At 40.4% G+C, this 17,968-nt stretch overlaps 2 protein-coding genes across 2 annotated transcripts; both read right to left on the reverse strand.

Moving 5' to 3' along the window:
• Positions 1-538: 538 nt before the first annotated feature.
• ube2v2 (ubiquitin-conjugating enzyme E2 variant 2) lies at positions 539-6,398 on the reverse strand. The gene is made up of 4 exons (XM_073491874.1): positions 6,299-6,398; positions 1,833-1,981; positions 1,609-1,734; positions 539-1,414 (listed from the first exon to the last, which is right to left on the reverse strand). The coding sequence occupies exons 1-4, from the start codon at positions 6,312-6,314 to the stop codon at positions 1,268-1,270; spliced, it is 438 nt and encodes a 145-aa protein (XP_073347975.1). The 5' UTR covers positions 6,315-6,398; the 3' UTR covers positions 539-1,267.
• Positions 6,399-8,917: 2,519 nt separating this feature from the next.
• Positions 8,918-17,968, reverse strand: mcm4 (minichromosome maintenance complex component 4). Its single transcript, XM_073490480.1, has 17 exons — positions 17,909-17,968; positions 16,537-16,611; positions 16,279-16,437; positions 15,987-16,150; positions 15,764-15,865; positions 15,573-15,668; positions 15,256-15,351; positions 14,251-14,389; positions 13,849-14,069; positions 13,587-13,707; positions 12,663-12,922; positions 12,015-12,380; positions 11,773-11,900; positions 10,366-10,573; positions 10,029-10,257; positions 9,586-9,719; positions 8,918-9,444 (listed from the first exon to the last, which is right to left on the reverse strand). The coding sequence occupies exons 2-17, from the start codon at positions 16,595-16,597 to the stop codon at positions 9,349-9,351; spliced, it is 2,580 nt and encodes an 859-aa protein (XP_073346581.1). The 5' UTR covers positions 16,598-16,611; positions 17,909-17,968; the 3' UTR covers positions 8,918-9,348.

The following is a 17,968-nucleotide window of genomic DNA, read 5'->3' on the forward strand; positions in this document are numbered from 1 at the left end:
ACGCCATCTGCAGTGATTCCCCTTTAAAATGCCCATTTGGTTAATTAAACTTTATGAATAATCAAACAGCTGAAAAGCAACAAAAGGTCACACTCTCAGAGGGAACAGTAGCCCTGCTTCTCACTGCCACACTGGATATCTGCTGACAAATACTGTGCAGTGTTCACAGGCTAAAACAAGACAACATAACAAGGTTTGGAGGGACTGTCAATTAAGAAACAGCCTTGTTCATCTAATTAACAAGCCACTAAATGAGAACTGCAGTGTATAATAAATGGCATTTTGATTATATCATTCTAATGAGCACGAGCCGCATATCAAGTATCTGCACTAGTGTGGTGTCACCCAGCAGTTTCATTAACCTGGTTTCCATTACACTGGCCCGAGAGGGACAGCGAGAGCTTACTCACAACATAATGCATGACTAGCGCTCGCAGTTGCCAACAGGAGTCAACTTGTCAGCTAAGGCCCCCTTGTGGGAGAAGTGGCAACAGTACGTGCAGCTGGAGAGTCAAATAAACTTGAACCGTGGGATGTGTTGGGGGTTTTTTTTCGCAGACAGTGATTTTAATTTCAGAAAATCACAAGTTCATACACCTGCCATTTTCACTAGAAGTTAAATGCAAGGGTTTCAGAACAGAACAGGCTTCAACGTCTGTTACATGTCAAAGAGCTGCAGAACAGAAACATATTGGTATCGTGTCAAATACATATATATATATATTTATAAAAAAAAAAATCTTTCTTACCTTGTGACACTACTTTTAGACTACAGCCACAGTTTAATATTCAGCAATCTGCATGATATTTCAATGAAACCTGCTAAATTTGACTAACAACTCAAAAATGTGGCTTCTCCTCGACTAGGTATTAGTTACAGAACATGCCTTCATACACACATCTTGCTGTTTTACTTCAGTGATCAGTCATTTGAACAAAAAAACTATTGGGACTCTGGTACAGCCTCTGCGTGGCGTCATGCTTCCCTCTTCAAGCCCACTCAAGCTGGAACACGTCGAACATAAAAGTCATTGTCAAAGTAACTTTATTAAAAGGCGGATAACTGTGGTCTTGTAGTCTTAACTATCTATTTCAGTGCTTAACTGCAGGGACATTTTCTTTTTTCGAATGAGCTATGTAATAAGAAAGTCCAATCTTGCTCTTGCAGACGATATTGTTGATGTGCGAAGTGAGCCTCTTGATGATTTTACACAATATTTCTAAGAGAGTAAGGTTTAAGACAGAGGGTCGAAACAATCCATTACGATTAAGTGCTGAAGGTCTGTCCTTCTGGTGGTTGTGGAAGCTTCATATTTTCTTTGGCCATCATTAGACGCCTTAACTCTTGAAGAACAATTTTAATGCTATAAGAATTCTGCCATTTTGATAATATTGGTATGCTACGTGAATCCACCTGTGAGACAAAAAGAAAAAAGAAAGAAACAACCAATCAGTCATTGTGACAGGAGCGCTGACAGTGAGTTATTGCAACCATCACATCTAAGCGTCATGAAACTGCAGCGCAGAACAATTTCCAAGTTCAAACAATACGATACGACGCAGAGCAACACTCATATATAACCGTGTCAGATTTGTGATGACACTCACCGTCCCGTTGGAATTATTTATCCCATTCATGTTAATTTTTGTTACAAATCTAACAGTCGGGGCTGCCTCTGGGTATCTGGATCCACATTCCACTTTCAGACTGTATATCCTGTTCTCATAATTGGTCTGAAAAACAACACAGAGAAACAGAAACAAACATTAACATCAGATGTTCAGTCTGTGTTGGAAAATGAAAATCCACATGCCGCGTTTGCTCTGCTCACTCTTGCTGGTCCGATGATCATGCCTGTCCACCGTGTGAGAGTCATGTCTTCGTCATCCTCGAGGCCCCAGCTGACTGTGCCGTCGCCTTCGCCTTTCTGCCCCTCTTCAAGCTCCTCCAACAAACGAAAATTGCGTGGGACTTTAACTCCTAAGACAACAAAAACAGAATTTACAGGTATTTAAATGATACTTCTGATATTCTTTATTGATTTTTACTGTTTAAAAATTCCAGTAAAAGAACAACACTGTTTCCGTACGCCTCCATTGCTGCCCGTAAACTACAAAAACCCCACATCAATCAGCCACGTGGTTGCACTGTGTGACATGTTCCTTCATTATGATGTTCATGAGCATTGTAATTTATTTTGAGTCAATCCCCCTGCGCACCGTCCATGCTGTGCTGCTGTAAATAGTCACACAAGAGGACCGAATGTGTATAATCCGCAGCTGAAAAGCAAAGCTCTCAGCAAATGCACCATTTCCTCCTCTTTGAATAACTTTTGCTAAAAATCTACAGCTCCCGGCTGTTTCATGAAAGCAACGAGACGCTTAAAAAAAGATAAAGTATATATTTGTAAACCGTTTTTTAAAGATTTACATCTTCAGTAGGAAATCAATAAACTTGAGGCTGAGAGCCAGCCAGGGTTGAGAAGTCAGAAAGTACTGTAAGATGAATGAACACATTATTGGTTTTGGTCTTTTCATGGGATTTGGGGCAAATAAAAAAGTAATATCTACATAAAGAGAATTTCATAATCAACACATTTAAAGCCAACTGGTCTGGATTAAATTCAAATGTGAGGATTTGATGCTTTATCTTGTCGTACACTGTAGCAAACTGAATATCTTCGGGTTTTGGACAAAACAAGCAATTTGAAAATTCACTTAAGAAAACTGATGGGGAGTTATCGCTATTTTCTGATGTTTTACAGACCCAAAGGTTTATTGATTTATCAACAAAACAACTGGCAGATGAATCAATATAGCAAATGGGCTGAAACCATTAGTTGACCATCAGATTATCAACCAGAGAAGGATATTTCTGAAGGAAGTGCGCTGTGAGTGGTTGATGTTGAAAAGATGACACTAGACTGCAGCGCTGGCTTTGTCTGATTCAATTAAGAAGTAATAATAACAAATATTCTCTGGTTCCTGATTCTGAGACGTGAGGATTTTCTGTTTTTGCCAGTGGATCGAATGAAAATTTGTTGCCAACTATTTTAGTAATAGATAAATCGTTTCAGTCATTTTTCAAGCAAAAATGTCAGCAGCGTGTTCCAGCTTCTTAAATTTGTTCACTGACGTGTTAAACCTTTAATGCTTAATCAATAAATAGAAAAAACAGCCATAACGGTAAATAACTTTTACCCTTTTACGGTTTTCCTCTAAAAAAGAACTATGACATCATTATCAAAGTGTTTTGTCACTGTTGCTGCTCCATCTGTAGACACACGCTCATCTTTCTAATCATAGAAACATAATGCATGCAAATGAGTTACTGTTAAATTAGTGCTAGACGTGACTCATTGAGACGAGAAATTTCTCAAACGATCGACGGGTACATGCACATGGCAAAGCACAGTCTGATGTACCTTCTGCACATCTAATGTGATGCCTTGTTCACATTTGACATTCATTTGTGAAGACATTCGAGAAGCTCGATATAAACTGCACTCTTGACAATCATTTGGAAACAGTCATGAGATTTGGAGCACATGGGCCTATACTGCTGACTGTTAACAAATGATTAACAGGGCAACATCCACTCATCTTATGACTGGTGTTGTAACAGCTGACTTGATATCATTCAGAACTCGTCAATCAAAGTATTCAGCTACTGGGAAAATGTTCTCAGTTCGGAGGTTGGCATTACACGCAGCCTGACAGGCTCTTACAGAGGTGTAAATGATGAACCACTTACAGCTCATGACTGGAGGAGTGGTGGAGGTTGAGGGGACAGCACTTAAGTAAAACTACTGCTATTCATAATTATGATCCTGAAGACAGATTCACAGAAAGGGAAGTAAAAAGAGCATTTAAAAAAGGCTGGGTGACTGAGACAAGAGACACGGAGAAAAACATTCAAATGGTCCCCTGTCAATGGGTCGTTCATTTCAGCCCCTCCGATCTCAAACAACATTCATCACAGTCAGTCTTCACAGATCACTTTTTAAAATCAATATTTCACATCTGGTGCGCCGTCGCTGCGATGAAGGATCGACTCTTAAGTGTCTCCTCCATTTTCTCAAAAGGCATTTGCTCACAAGACGTTCAGTCCTTTATCAACATACAAACACTTGTAAGGAATGCTACTGGCTAATTTTAGCTCACCACAGTGTTACTGGTATCCACACATATGTTAGCTGCTACGTAATGAGAAACTGCAGCACAAAAATATTTAAGATACTCATAATTAGTTAGGGATATTAGGATATGGGTGCATGTATATGCAATAAAAGTCAAATGAAATGTGTTGCATAACAAAACACAAAATAAAAATTCAGATGTCACAGAATAAACGATCAAGTAAAACACTAAAATATCCCTTATTAATTTTGTTTAGTATAAGATGATAGGGCTGCAACTAAGTTACCAACATTATCAATTTATATTCAGATTAGTTTCTCATTTAATCAACTGATCAAGCGGCCTATAAAAAGGTCAAAATAACATCATCAACTACCTTTCTCCAGGAAGTTACATTTTGCTTTGGAGAATCCTCATGAAAAGTGTTTAAAAGCAAATTCTGGCCCATATTTTATGTTCTTACCAGAGTTTTTTTAAACCTTAAAAGAAGAGTACAGTGTAAGTGTAAGCCAAGTAGCTGCACATTTCAAGGAAATGAATACCTCACAGAGACAAACTGCTGATCTGGTCTTAACGTTGGTGCGAACATGCTTAGTAGAGTACGACTACGATCCCGCATGATGACAGACACAATAACTCAGTGTGTTCAGGATCAGTCACAGTTTGAGCCACTCATGTACATCCATTACTGCATAGTTTCATTTTTATTTCCCTCTATTGTCTGTGGTTGTCGAAGGCTCCTCTGTTCTCATTGGGTCCTCCATATTGTTACTGATAAGATAAGATCCTATGAGAATTTGAAACATGTGTAAAATGAAGCTCATGAGGAAACAAAGTATTATCTTACAATCAACTGCAATGATAATCTGAACCAAAGTGATCCTCAGTGATTCACTTTACTCTTAAATCTAAACACTTCACTACATTTGAATGGGTCAGAGTGTTTTTATGGCCTCTGGGGCTCGTCCTTTACGACTCATGCCATCTATGGCACTAACTAGTAATCTAATCCTGGCTAGGTTGAAATGAATCAGCAGGTCGCGGCAACTTGCTCCTATGATAGTTTCGATTATGAAGTTACTTCCCTGTTTCTCCGCTTTGCAATAACGTGTGCTATATGTGTGCTATAAAAACTGACGACGAACAAAATAACTTAAACCTCCCGAGACTTGTTATCTTGCCAATATTGTTCTGTTTTTCAATAATTCAGAATTTATTTGGCAAGTTTGAAAACCCACGCTTCCTGCTGAGCGCTAACGACAGCCACGGGCTCCGGCTATTTGCTGAAACAAAGCGTGCCCGCTACGGTATAACGTTAACGTTTGGTCGATCTGGTGCCTTTCTGCACTCCCCACACCCTGCAGTGGCCAAACATGTGCCACACGTGAAGACTGTGAATTATTTTCCTGCACCTATTTTTAGATTTACGGGTAGAGATCCTGTTAAAATTTGACAATAACGTTAGCAAGAGGCGAGGCTAACGGGACGGCAACACATTAAGCATCACCGTTACCTTTGTGCGGCGTTTCAGAGGCACAATCTAAAAACCCACATTATGTTCTCCACCTTTAAATTGTTAAAGCTTCGTGGATATTAAGGAATATGAAAGAATTATACCAGGGTAGTTCATACAATTAGAGTATGTTTGTGGCTAGCTAGCAGGACATAACGGGAACGACACTTGCAACCGCGCGGTGTTAGAATATTCTAGTGCCCGAGTTAGCTCAGCTAGCTAGTTCACTGTAGTGCCGTCTGCGGTTGTTTACAATCCTCATTTAAACGGCAACTCACACACCTCATTAAACTTTCACATTATCTCATTAAAGCTATACGCCTTTCTTTGTGGCACAAAGTCGTTGCTAGCGATACTGACGCTTATTTCAGACACCTTGTGCTATTTCAGCTAACTCACGGGGCAAGGCTATTCGCCCGCTTAAGCTAGGTTAGCCAACCCCTTCGCTCCATGAGATAGATGGCCCCCGCTGAAGACCATTGCCAACACCGAGAGGAGATATTAACGGGCAAATTACAATTTGGAGCAATTTCGTAACAATTTCAAGAGAGCATTTGGCCACGTTGTCTGGCTAAGTGGGCAACGCGACGCCGCCTTCGCCTCCAGTCTGCGTTGCTGTAAATGTTAGTTTGAAGGCACACGAACCTGAGGAGGCCGCCATCTTCTTCAGCCGAGTCCAGAAGCACACAGAGCTGTGACATCACAGCGGGTGAGACCGACAGCAACACCACACCGGCGGGTCAGCGCACTGCAAGCTGCCCCCTCTCCACATCCAGCAGCGCAGTTTGCTGTCAGCAGAGTCTCAGAGACAGCAATTACACCCCTGGTATCTTAAACCCTGATGTTTTCCACTTCTGCAGCTTCACAGTCGGCAATTTAAGTTGTATTTTTAGTGCTAATCCAATTCACCATCTTCTTTTTACATCAAAAGTGCACACAACTCTTCTGTCTTTGCCCTCTGTGTAGAGGGAGGCTCTTCTTCAAGGCAAGTGTTATTTGTACACAACACAATTCAGACACAAGGCAGCTCCAAGTGCTTTACATGGGGCATGCAATTACATTAAATGACTGTAAAAATTGCATTTAAAATAACAAGTAGGAAGACACCAAGAAGCAAAACATTAACATGAGTTCAGGAATAGGAAAATGAGCTAAAATAGAAAAGGTTTAAAATAATAAAAGTCACAGTGAAGTTCAAAGCCTTGAAATTGCTTCAATGAAAGGCTGTGGCAAACAGAAAGGTCTTCAGCCTTGATTTAAAAGAGGTGAGAGTTAATATATCTATATTTATAATATCTGAATGCTGCTTCTCCATGTTTAGTTCTGACTCTGGGGACTGAAATCAGACCTGTACCTGACGACCTCAGAGGTCTGGGTGGTTCATAACGTAGCAGCAGATCAGAAATGTGTTTTGGCCCTAAACCATTCAGTGCCTTACAAAAACAACAGCAGGATTTTGAAATCTATTCTCTGACTGACAGGAAGCCAGTGTCAAGATTTTAACAATTGGAGTGATGTGATCTACTTTTTCTGGTTCTTGTTGGGACTCGAGCAGCAGCGTTGTGAGTCAGCTGCAGCTGTCTGATGGATTTTTGTACAGAGTCCTGTAAAGACACCAAAGATAAATGCACGGACAAGTTTTTCCAAATCCAGCCGAGACATAAGTCCTTTTATCCTGGAAATATTCTCAAGGGTCTTCACTCAGTTGCACAACTATATAGTGGACACAGTAAATGCTGAAGACAGGAGTTACTGACTGTAAATTCAATGAAAGTGATTTTTGCAGAAAAAGATATCGTAAAAAATAGAAGACCAACGGTGTTGTGAAAATGAATAAGCAGCAAAAAATCTACATATGCAAACTTAAAGGGGCACTAAGGATTTTAATATTCGTAGATTTTAATGGGTAATAATACAAACTCAGAAATATTTAAGTAAGATGTTCTCAGAGGAAAATAGGGTCCCCTGAAAACTGAAAGGTGGCAGGGTCCACCAAATATAAACAAAGTAACACAGTATGAAATTGTGTTTGTCCTTCAGTTTGTTTTTTATTCAGTTTTTTCAGTCACAGAAAAAGAAGAGTTTGTTTATCTAGTTTGTGACAGGCATATACAATGTTCGTCTTGTTAACTACAGAGTGCACCTTAAAAGTTATTGCTCACAATATGCAGCGTAGCTGTCAAACACATTGCATAACAGGAAGAAATGCTTCACTTGTGGCCAACAAGCTGAAACGTTTTGGACAAGCCCAAATATGCTGGTCTGACAATGAAGTTATTCATGTGTGATATGTGTTGCTGCAACAGCAGGCAGTTATACTGTGTGTTATATATATATATATATATATATATATATATATATATGTATATATATATATATATATATGTATATATATATATGTATATATATATATATATATATATATGTATATATATATATATATATATATGTATATATATATATATATATATATGTATATATATATATATATATATATGTATATATATATATATATATATATATATATATATATATATGTATATGTATATATATATATATATATATATATATATGTATATGTATATGTATATATATATGTATATATATATATATATATATATATATATATATATATATATATATATATATATATATATATATATATATATATATATATGAACTGAACTGAACTATATATATATATATATAAACACTGCCCAAGAGCACAGATTCACTTGATTTCAACTAGGGGCTGCACAAATAATCCATATAGCAGTATGGCCAAGGCAAATCTAAATCTAAAGACGCTGCCTTTTCTGATGCATTATGATGAAGTGCTGTGGTGGTGTAGAGACGCCCCGCCCTACAAATCTTGTCCTCCAGATGAAGGAAAGCATGTCTGTGTGATACAGACACCAACTACTGTTACGTCATCATGTTTTTTCAGTGAAAGTAAGAACTGTGATGGAAAAATTATCATTTTAACCAATCGTGAATCATATCACGAAACATGTTTTTTTTTATTCTAACAACTTTTAAAGCACCACAACTTTCTGAGGAAAGAGTTGATTGTTAAGTCTCATCCACAGGTCACTGAAGCTGCAACAGGTCCGTCGCCAACCCGAAGCGTCACGACCCGGGGATGTGACTCAACAATCGAGCATTTCTCTTCAGAAAGTTGCATTTTGTTGCTTTAATGACAAAACTGGAATTCCATTCAACCAAGACACGTAACCACTGGAAAGAAGAAACCTTCCAAGCATGTTCAGTGAACAACATTTTATTTTCTCCTATTAACAAGCAGTTAATGTTAACTACAAGGACAACTCAACAATAAGTCACTGGCTTGATTACAATGTACAAGATGTAAGAAAAGAGCTTTTTACTGTAACATAGAGCACAAAACTGCAAGAGCATTTACTTGAAAACAGGTAAACAAACAATACAAGCACTTTTAAATATTCGCTCCATTAATTGCCATCATGTTTTGTTTTCTTTTTTTTCTCTTTTTTTTCATGTGGTTTATTCTGACTCAGGTCTCAAAATCTGGAGGATATTCAAACATCTAATACACCCAGAAAACACATGGTGGATCAATTATACAAAAATATTTTACAGCATGAAAAAAAAAAAAAAACAGGTCGACACAGGATAGGATTTAAAATTAAGGACTGTACATAATTGCAGGGTGTGCCTCAGGCCAGGAGACGAACAGTCTTGCCAGTGACCGTCAAGTAATCCTCGTCAGCCAGGGATCGGAGCGCCTCGTCGAACAGCTCCTTCGTGATCGCCTGAAAGAGAGTCAGAAGGAAGTCATGACGGGAAGAAGTGGCGTAACTTAAAGCAAATTTTTTTTTTGGAACAAATGTCAAGACCGTAAAAAAATTTGATTTAAAAAGGAAGTACAATGAAAGGCTAAATAAAATACTTACAGTTTCAGACTGTCCTCTGAGGTCATCGAGCAGCTGCTGGTATTTCATGGCAGGTGTCTTTCCCTTGGCCTGGATCAGTTTCTTCAGGGCTTGGGCAACCTCCTCCTTGCGCTTGCGGGCGGTCGCACTCATACCTGCAATCACAAATGAACACACTCAGAAACACCATCAGCCTGCGACTACTGATTATTTCACTGTCAACCGTCTGCAGTGTGCTTGTTTTGGTCAACCAAAAAGTGACTTTTCTAGCACTGAAGATGAAGAAAAGCAGCCGGTGTTTAATAGTTTTAATATACTGCCTTTCTAATTGTCGTTTGCCCAATCAGCTGCTTTTGTTTTACACAAAACGACCATTTAGAATTTTATAATAGCAAGATTTTGGACCGAGTGCGTCTCATATTTCCTGCATAACTAGTTACCATTATTTTAAACGCGATACATACCTGTTGTGAGAATAGAGATGTCGACGAATCCTGTTCTGGGGTCGGTTGCCGACTGTTTGAGGGCCTCTCGGTGCAGCCGCTTGGCCTCCTCCACGTCGATGGTCTCCACCTTCTCAGAGAAGCGCACCTTGGCGTGGGCCTCTGCCAGGCGGATCAGGGACTCCAGCTGTCTTGGGTAGGCGGACACCATCCCACGTCCACTCCCGATCTTCCTCATGTCCACGTAAGCCTGGAGAGCAACGAGCACGAGATTGGTCATTAATGTTGCGTGACACTTAAAGGTTAGTGAGCGTGTCACCAGGGCTGCAAATCGTCAATATAATGTAAAAAAACGAACCTCAATGAGAGCCTGGCTGGCCTCCTCGCTCAGCCTTGGGTTAATGTATGTTCGTGCGTATGCGATGTAGTCCCGCAGCACAGCCATGTCGAGGAACTCTTCCTCCATCTGCTCCTCGCTCTGGTAGTACAGCGACACCAGGTGGTGTGCCAGCCTGCGGTCGTAAGCCTCGTCCTGGGGATCCAGCATCAGGAAGATGAGGTCAAATCTGGATGGAGGACATAGTGCAGTGTTAAAAACCAGTAACCAAAGGAGAAACTAAGCCACAGAGAAATGATGGAAAGAAGAGGACATCAGGTTGGATGTCAATTAGTGGCATTTGAATTAAGACCTGTGAACTGCGGTCCCTTTTTATCTGCGCCGTTCACCTGAGCTTGCTATAAACATGTTTTCATTGAGCAGTTCATCTAAAAATGGACGAATGATTCAAGTGTTGCTCACTCAAAGGACGCATCTGCATGACATTTAATCAGTGATGTTACATGAAGACTAATTCTCTCCAATAACAAGAACGCTAGCAGAACAATTAGTCTGCACCTCCTTTCATGTATTGGTATGAATTAATAACATCCTCTAGATTTGTAAATGCACGCCGTCTGTCCCCTGGTGTTTTGTTTTATTTATCATGTTCATCTACCATGATCGACACCTAAATGATCCCTTCCTGCATCCATTCCTTGTGTAATGAAGTTTGTAACGCGTAAAGTGAATTAAGAGTACTGGGATTATTATTTTTACGCAATTGAAGTAATCAGTTTTGTTTAGGTTTATAGTTTTTGTTCCTTTTGTTGCGACTAAAAACATGATTTAGTAATGTTAACTCTTTCACAGGTAACGCTACCCAACACTGGCAATAAAGAATATCCTTAAATTAAATGAAACAGACTAAGGAGCTTTTCTTTTAATCTTCTGTAAATGTACGTATTAAAAGTTAATGTGACACATTTTGAACAGATGGGACTACTTCTCCTCTGATATGCGAGTAGTATTTCATTGCTGTAATGAGGGGAAAGGAAAGAAAGCATTTCTGAGCGCAACTAAAGTTCTCCTTTGATTAAAGTGAGCAGAGGCTCATTAGTAAAGGATCTGGCACTCCATTAGATGTAATGACTTTAGAGCCTATGTGAAAAATGCTGGATCAAAAGCGATGCATTTAAGAGCAGGCATGACAAGTTTTGAGACTTTTTCCTCATTTACTTATGCATGTTCTTACTGATTCACTCGCTTTGTCCTCTAAGGAGCTCACGCTGCTTTAAAATCTAACTCTCTGCCAGAGAGACGATTGCCAGACCTGTTTTATAGCTGATAAACGCTGCCAATTTTGCAAAACTGCCAACCTTTTCAGCAAAATTTTAACTGTGATCCAGAGAGTGAGAATGAGGTGCTTCAGTGACTGGCGGTATTCACCTGGACAGCAGCGTGTGAGGCAGCTGAATGTTCTCGATCGTGGTCTTTTTGGGATTCCACTGAGATTCAACAGGGTTAGCAGCGGCCAACACAGCAGTGCGGGCGTTCAGCTGGCAAATAATTCCAGCCTGTGAACATAGAAAAAAAAAAAAAAAAAAAACAGGAGTGAGAATCAACTAACTTTATTTTTTAACTAAATAAAAACACGTTGAAAACATGTTGAAAATTCGTCAAAAACACACCTTGGCGATGGAGAGCGTCTGCTGCTCCATGACCTCGTGCAGCACGGAGCGCGTGCTGTCGCTCATCTTGTCGAACTCGTCGATGCAGCAGATGCCGTTGTCGCTGAGCACCAGAGCTCCGGTCTGCAGGACAAGCTGCCTGGTCTCCGGGTCCTTCATCACGTAGGCGGTGAGACCCACAGCGCTGGAGCCCTTCCCCGACGTGTACTGGCCGCGGGGCACCAGGTTGAAGACGTACTGCAGCAGCTGGGACTTACTGGTGCCGGGGTCTCCGCAGAGCAGGATGTTGACCTCAGCGCGGAAGTTGCCGCGGCCGGTCTGGCTGAAGTCCTTACGGGTGCCGCCGAACAGCTGCAGCAAAATGCCCTGGAACCATCAGAGAGGGAAATAAATCTGCATTAAAAGCTGTCAAACACCAATTCTACACTTCTTCTTTTAGTCTTAGACATTCTCACAGGTGATTGGGTTCATCTCAAAATGTCTACTGTCACAGAAGGCCACAGAAGTGATTAGATTTCTGTTGGCCAATAAATGCAATGACCAGAATGTTACTGACAAATCATGCATATCATCCTTGTGTGACTGGGATCTTATACAGGCGAACACTCATATATTGGCGTGCATCCATTCATCAGCACACACACACACCTTTTTAATGTCCTCGTGCTCATAGATACTGGGTGCGAGGGCAGAGGAGAGGCGTTCGTAGACGTCTGGCTTGGCTGCCAGTTCCTTCAGGGTCTGCACTCTGTCTTCGGTGAACAGCTTCTGTTCCGCATCCTCGTCCAAGCCGTGCAGGCGCTTCTCGTCCGTCTTACGGAAGTGAATGGCATCGATGTGAGTCTTGTACACGGACTTCACGTTGCTCTGAATGGGGCTCACGCGCATGGGGACCGCTCTGTAGATACCTGCAAGGACATTAGAGAAGCTGTTGTAAGGATGTTGAATTATAAGTGGAAACATGGGCTGATTAAAAAGAGCTCTAGAGAGGCAATCAGTGTTGGAAAAAATAAGCTGATTGTGAACAATTGATTCATCATTAATTAACGAATTAACACTTGTTGACTCCTGCTTCTTAAATGTGAGAAATTGCTGCTTTTCTATGTTTTGATATCATAGTAAATGTCATCTTGGGATTCAATAATTGTTACAATTTTCTAGACTATATTTGAGCTGAAACGGAAGTCTATTGCCAAAAAGTTGATATGCAACCACTTAAAAACACATTTAAAGCAAAAAATAGAAATATTCTTTAGTTATTCTTTATATTATTATATTATATTCTTTATTTACTATCATAAATAACAAAGAAAAGCAGCAAATCCTGCCACTGAAGAAGCTGGAACCAGCTAATATTTGACATCTTTACTTGAAAAATGGCTTAAATGAGCAAAATAGTTTAATTGAGTCATTGTTGCAGCACCTAGTCAAAAAAACAAACAATATGAGGACGTCTTCTTCGGCTCTTTTGAATATTTTATGGCATTTTACTGACAAAAAAAATTACAGGCAGATTAATGGATAATGTAAACAGTCATTAGTTGCAGCCCGAGCAGGTTTCTGAATTCTTACCTGTGATGTTGATGCGGTCTCCTGGCTGCACTTTATCAACCAGGTCGTTATGAGCATAGACAATAGTTGTGTGAGGCGTCTGACCGGCTGGCATGTCCTCTGGAGACTCTTGAATTTTGATCTGTTATCAAACAAGACCAAAAAAAATGAACAGATGTCATGACCTCATCACTAATTACCACTCAACAGATCATGAGATTAGGTGTTGTTCACTGTAAGCAATCTGCCTGGTTAGCTACCCCACGACCCCACCAACTCTCACCATCTGTTTGTCAGAAAAGGCTGAGCGATTGTGAACGAGCGCCAGGCTGTGGGTGTTGTTGCAGTGGCGACACACAGCCGGCTCAGCGATGCGGCCGCGATCTATCTCCACACGGGTGCTGTAGGCGCACACCTGGCACTGGAAGAAAGCCTCCTGCATCTCGGGGATGAGCTGCGAGGTGCGGATCACCATGCCGCTGATGGTGATCAGCTGATCGATGTCTGTGAGGGGGAACACATGCGGCAAACAGAAGCTTTAGCCCAAAGCCAAAACCTCACATTTCACGATATTCACAAAAATCCCACTCTAAATATGGGAGAGGGGTGTCTCAATATGGTTGACTTAATAGTGTGATTTCACTTTGTTCTCATCCGACATCACCGGATTAATGAATCCACACACCTTCTGGGTTCAGGGTCCTCATGTTGCGGGTTTTCAGGGCGTTGTAGGGGCGGACTTGGATCTGGTACTCCAGGATGGAGTCTGGAAAGCGCTCAAAGAAAAGCTCATTGACTGCCATGTCGAAAGTTGGGATGACTTCCTGCACAGGGAACAAAGTATTCACTTTATATCATAAATATGCTGTCAAACTGCCACCACAGACAACATATACATCAGAGGTGTGGACTCAAGTCACTGCTTTGATGACTTGCAACTTGACAGGGAGTATAAGACTTGAGACTCGACTTGGAATTTAAAGACTTGTGAGACTTGATTAAAAAAAAAACGTTTTCAAATGTCTTTTTTTTAAGCAAATAATTCTCTGTTTAAAAGTGATTGGAGGGAATATTTTCTTTATTAAGAATAAATCAAGAAATAAATAAGCCCTTATATAGTTATTTGTTTTTGTTTGATTGCATTCATTTCATTTAATATCTATAACTCAGTTCATCTTCATACTTTTTGAACGGGCTAAATAAATTGGCCAATAATATTATTAGAAGGCTATTAATACCTTATCATTGCTCTTTGTAAAGACTGCATATTGCAGGTCTGACCGGTATTTTGAGGGAAGAGAAGTGAAAAAAAATACTTTTGAAATACTTGAGTCACATGTATATTATAATTTAAAACCGATTATTTCGAACAGTCATTTCCTACTTCGTTCAGGACAGCGTAGCCTGGTCATGAATTCTCTCACTGTTTGTATTGTGAGAAAGCATAATAAGCAATGGCTCCACAAGTATAATATCTTTTTAAAACAGTGATTTATTATGTGGCTGTTTAAGCACTGGTCCAGGTTTCATCGTCCATTTTAACATATGGACCAGAATGAAGGTTGATTATTGTCTTCATTTAATAACTAAAAAAACAACAATGCAAAAGAAAACAATATTTATCCAAAAGCAGACTTTGTAACACACATGAGATAGTAAAAATAGCTTATTATGAAATATGGGACATTACCTGTGGGTAGCAGATGAGCTGCCTGTAAAGCTCTGCATCAAAGGACTGCACTTGCAGACAGTTCACATTCAGCACTGGATCACCAACAACGCTGATCTGTGAGACAAAGAGAGGATTATTAATAGAATGTGATTTTGTGGTGTGTTCTCCCTTGATATCCCCTCATTTCCTGTAGAATAGGAGGTAAAAAATACCTGAATTTACATGAGATCAAAACAGATCTCATCTAGTGCGAGTCTGACTTAAAGCCTGCCTGAACGGTAATAGTTAACACAACATACCAGAAGTAAATAAATGAAGATGAATAAGCACTTTACCTCTTCCAGCTTCTGCATGTATAAAGGCTCGTTGAGGTCCAGACCAGCGTTCTCGTCTTCATTGGCGGTCGGGTCAATGAACCTCTGCAGGAACCTCTGAAAGCAAAGTGGCCCGCAGCATGCAAACAGTTAACTCTCCTGTACAGAGAGTCTACAATATCTCTTAAGAGCTGAAATGCAAGATTTCATACCTGGAACTTCTCCTTGCAGACCCCGACATTGACGTCAGTCCCCCAGATCACCAGTCTCTGGCCTGCGTTTGGCTCACTGGCCACAGCACCATCAGTACTGGGCTGCAAAAACACAGAAAAAGTGTTAAATGCTGTGGTTTTAAGATTTCATTCTTATTAACCTTAGTCTATTACAATAAACCGTCTAAGTAATTCTCTGAATATTCTGGACTCCTCCACTGACCGGCTCAGAGTGAAGATCGACTTGTGGAGCCTTCCTGACTGACCCCAGATCAGGACGCTGTCTGGCAGGAGTGCCACGCACACTGCTGCGAGGGGTTCCTTCAACCCTGGAGCTGGGGGTCCCATACATCAGTGGGGAGCTCATGTCCACTTCATTGGGCAGAACTGTTAAAAAGAGACATTTTTAACCACACTGGAGTTAAGTCAAGTGTATCAAAGCAAAACTAAACGATTAAAAAACTTTGTATGTTTCCAGTGGATGAGGCCAAAACAAACCAAAATGGTGTGGATACCTGAGGCACGTGGGCTGGAGAACAGAGAAGCGTCCTGGGGCGCTGCTGGACTGAGCATGTCGGTGGCCGGGGAGGTGGGCATCGGCATCAGGTCCCCGTTGGAGGAGTCCTGGCCTCTGCGTCGCTGAGAGGGAGGGGATATGGGGCCCTCACTGCTGGCTGAGGATACACAAGACACAAAGACAAGTTAATAACAACATACACAAACAACCTACACATAGCTTTTGAAATCATAAGGAATCGTTGAGAAAAACTCACGTGTGGCCGGGTTGCCATCCCTTCCACGTTTGCGGCCCGGAGTCGAGGTTGGGGAAGACATTGTTGCTGAGAAGTCTAAAGAGCAAACAGATTCAAGGGGATTCATTTTTAGCAAAAAGGAAACATGGTGTAGAAGCCAAACCCTACAGAGTACAGCAAAGATTTTAGCTTTAGCACCCAATTAAATATTCAATTTCTCTTGCCCTTTGCTCCAAGTAATATTTCTCATTTTACAAAATACCTCCGCAATCATCTTCTCCTTTGTTTGGACTGATTAGGAGAGGGTGTAAGTGCCTTCATCATACCTGGACCGTCAAGTCAAATTTGGTCCATAGGATTGCGTTAAAACACATTTTAACACCTTAACTTCTGAGTGAGTTTGGGTTTTGTGCAGCTTCACATTTGAAAAGCCTGATTGTTGCAGGTAAATGTACTGAATTTGTATAAAAGTGTGTTTGGACTTAATGTTGAGTCTTAAAACTGTTGCCCTGCCCTCCAAGTTTCTTTGTTTGCTGGGTTATTGTTTTGTTTAGATCAGTCTGCTCAGTGTTAGATTAAAAAAACCTATCTATATGGATATCGTTTGCCCCAACTAACCTGTCTTTTCTGGCCACAATGCTTTTATCATTCCACGTTTACTTCTTTAGATGAGATCAGATGTATGGTTTAATACTTGACTTTAATTCACCTGTCAAGTTTGAAGGCCCAGATATTTAGCTGAAGTGCGTCCTTTAAAGTTTTGTGTTATTTAAATGCAATAAACTGTCAAAACAGCTGTTTGTTATCATTTATTTGATGCTATGAATATTTGCATTTTGTCTAGTAGTGTTAACCAACACATTTCAATGGCTCCTAAAGTCACTCTGCGGGTTAACAGTTTACATGCCAAGCACACAATGAAGTGGAAATGTATTTACAGCTACATTATACACTCCAAAAAGTATTTCTCAGCTTAATCCAACATCACTAAGCGAGTCATCAGAGTGAATACAGGCCTCCTGGTTCACAGTTCAGACTAAAACATGAAGTTAACTAACATCATTTGAACTTTAACACAATTTACTGCTACTACCTTACGTGCAAACGTACTCTTTTATCACATATTCATCGTGTTTTGTTCCGTTTATTGATGACTTTCGGTCAGCTAACAATAACTCCTCCACCATCTGACATGTGGCTGCAGAGGAAACAATAAGCCGAAACTTACTGCTGCACTGTCTGACCTGATTTCGCACGTAAAGTGAGCACGTAAATAAAAATAATAACTCGATGCACAATCACTCAAACATCTGTAACAACACAAACCTTGATTTAATCAATATAATCAGTGAGATAATAAGAAATAAGTTGAGTAAATCAAGAGTTTTCTCACCTGCTCTTGTGTATAAGTCCGAGTGCTGCAGATCTGGCGCGAAACTGCTGGTGACGTGAT

The sequence above is a fragment of the Pagrus major genome, chromosome 21 (genome assembly GCF_040436345.1).
Source record: "Pagrus major chromosome 21, Pma_NU_1.0".
Classification (NCBI taxonomy): domain Eukaryota; kingdom Metazoa; phylum Chordata; class Actinopteri; order Spariformes; family Sparidae; genus Pagrus; species Pagrus major.

Coding starts and splice junctions, on each gene's coding strand:
- mcm4 (XM_073490480.1), bottom strand. CDS start 16,597: ATGTCTTCCCCAACCTCGACTCCGGGCCGCAAACGTGGAAGGGATGGC. Junction 13,708..13,848: donor CCTTTTCTGACAAACAGATG/GTGAGAGTTGGT, acceptor GTTTGATAACAG/ATCAAAATTCAAGAGTCTCC. Junction 10,258..10,365: donor CCAGCCAGGCTCTCATTGAG/GTTCGTTTTTTT, acceptor GTTGCTCTCCAG/GCTTACGTGGACATGAGGAA.
- ube2v2 (XM_073491874.1), bottom strand. Junction 1,735..1,832: donor TGATCATCGGACCAGCAAGA/GTGAGCAGAGCA, acceptor GTTGTTTTTCAG/ACCAATTATGAGAACAGGAT. Junction 1,415..1,608: donor TAAATAATTCCAACGGGACG/GTGAGTGTCATC, acceptor TTTGTCTCACAG/GTGGATTCACGTAGCATACC.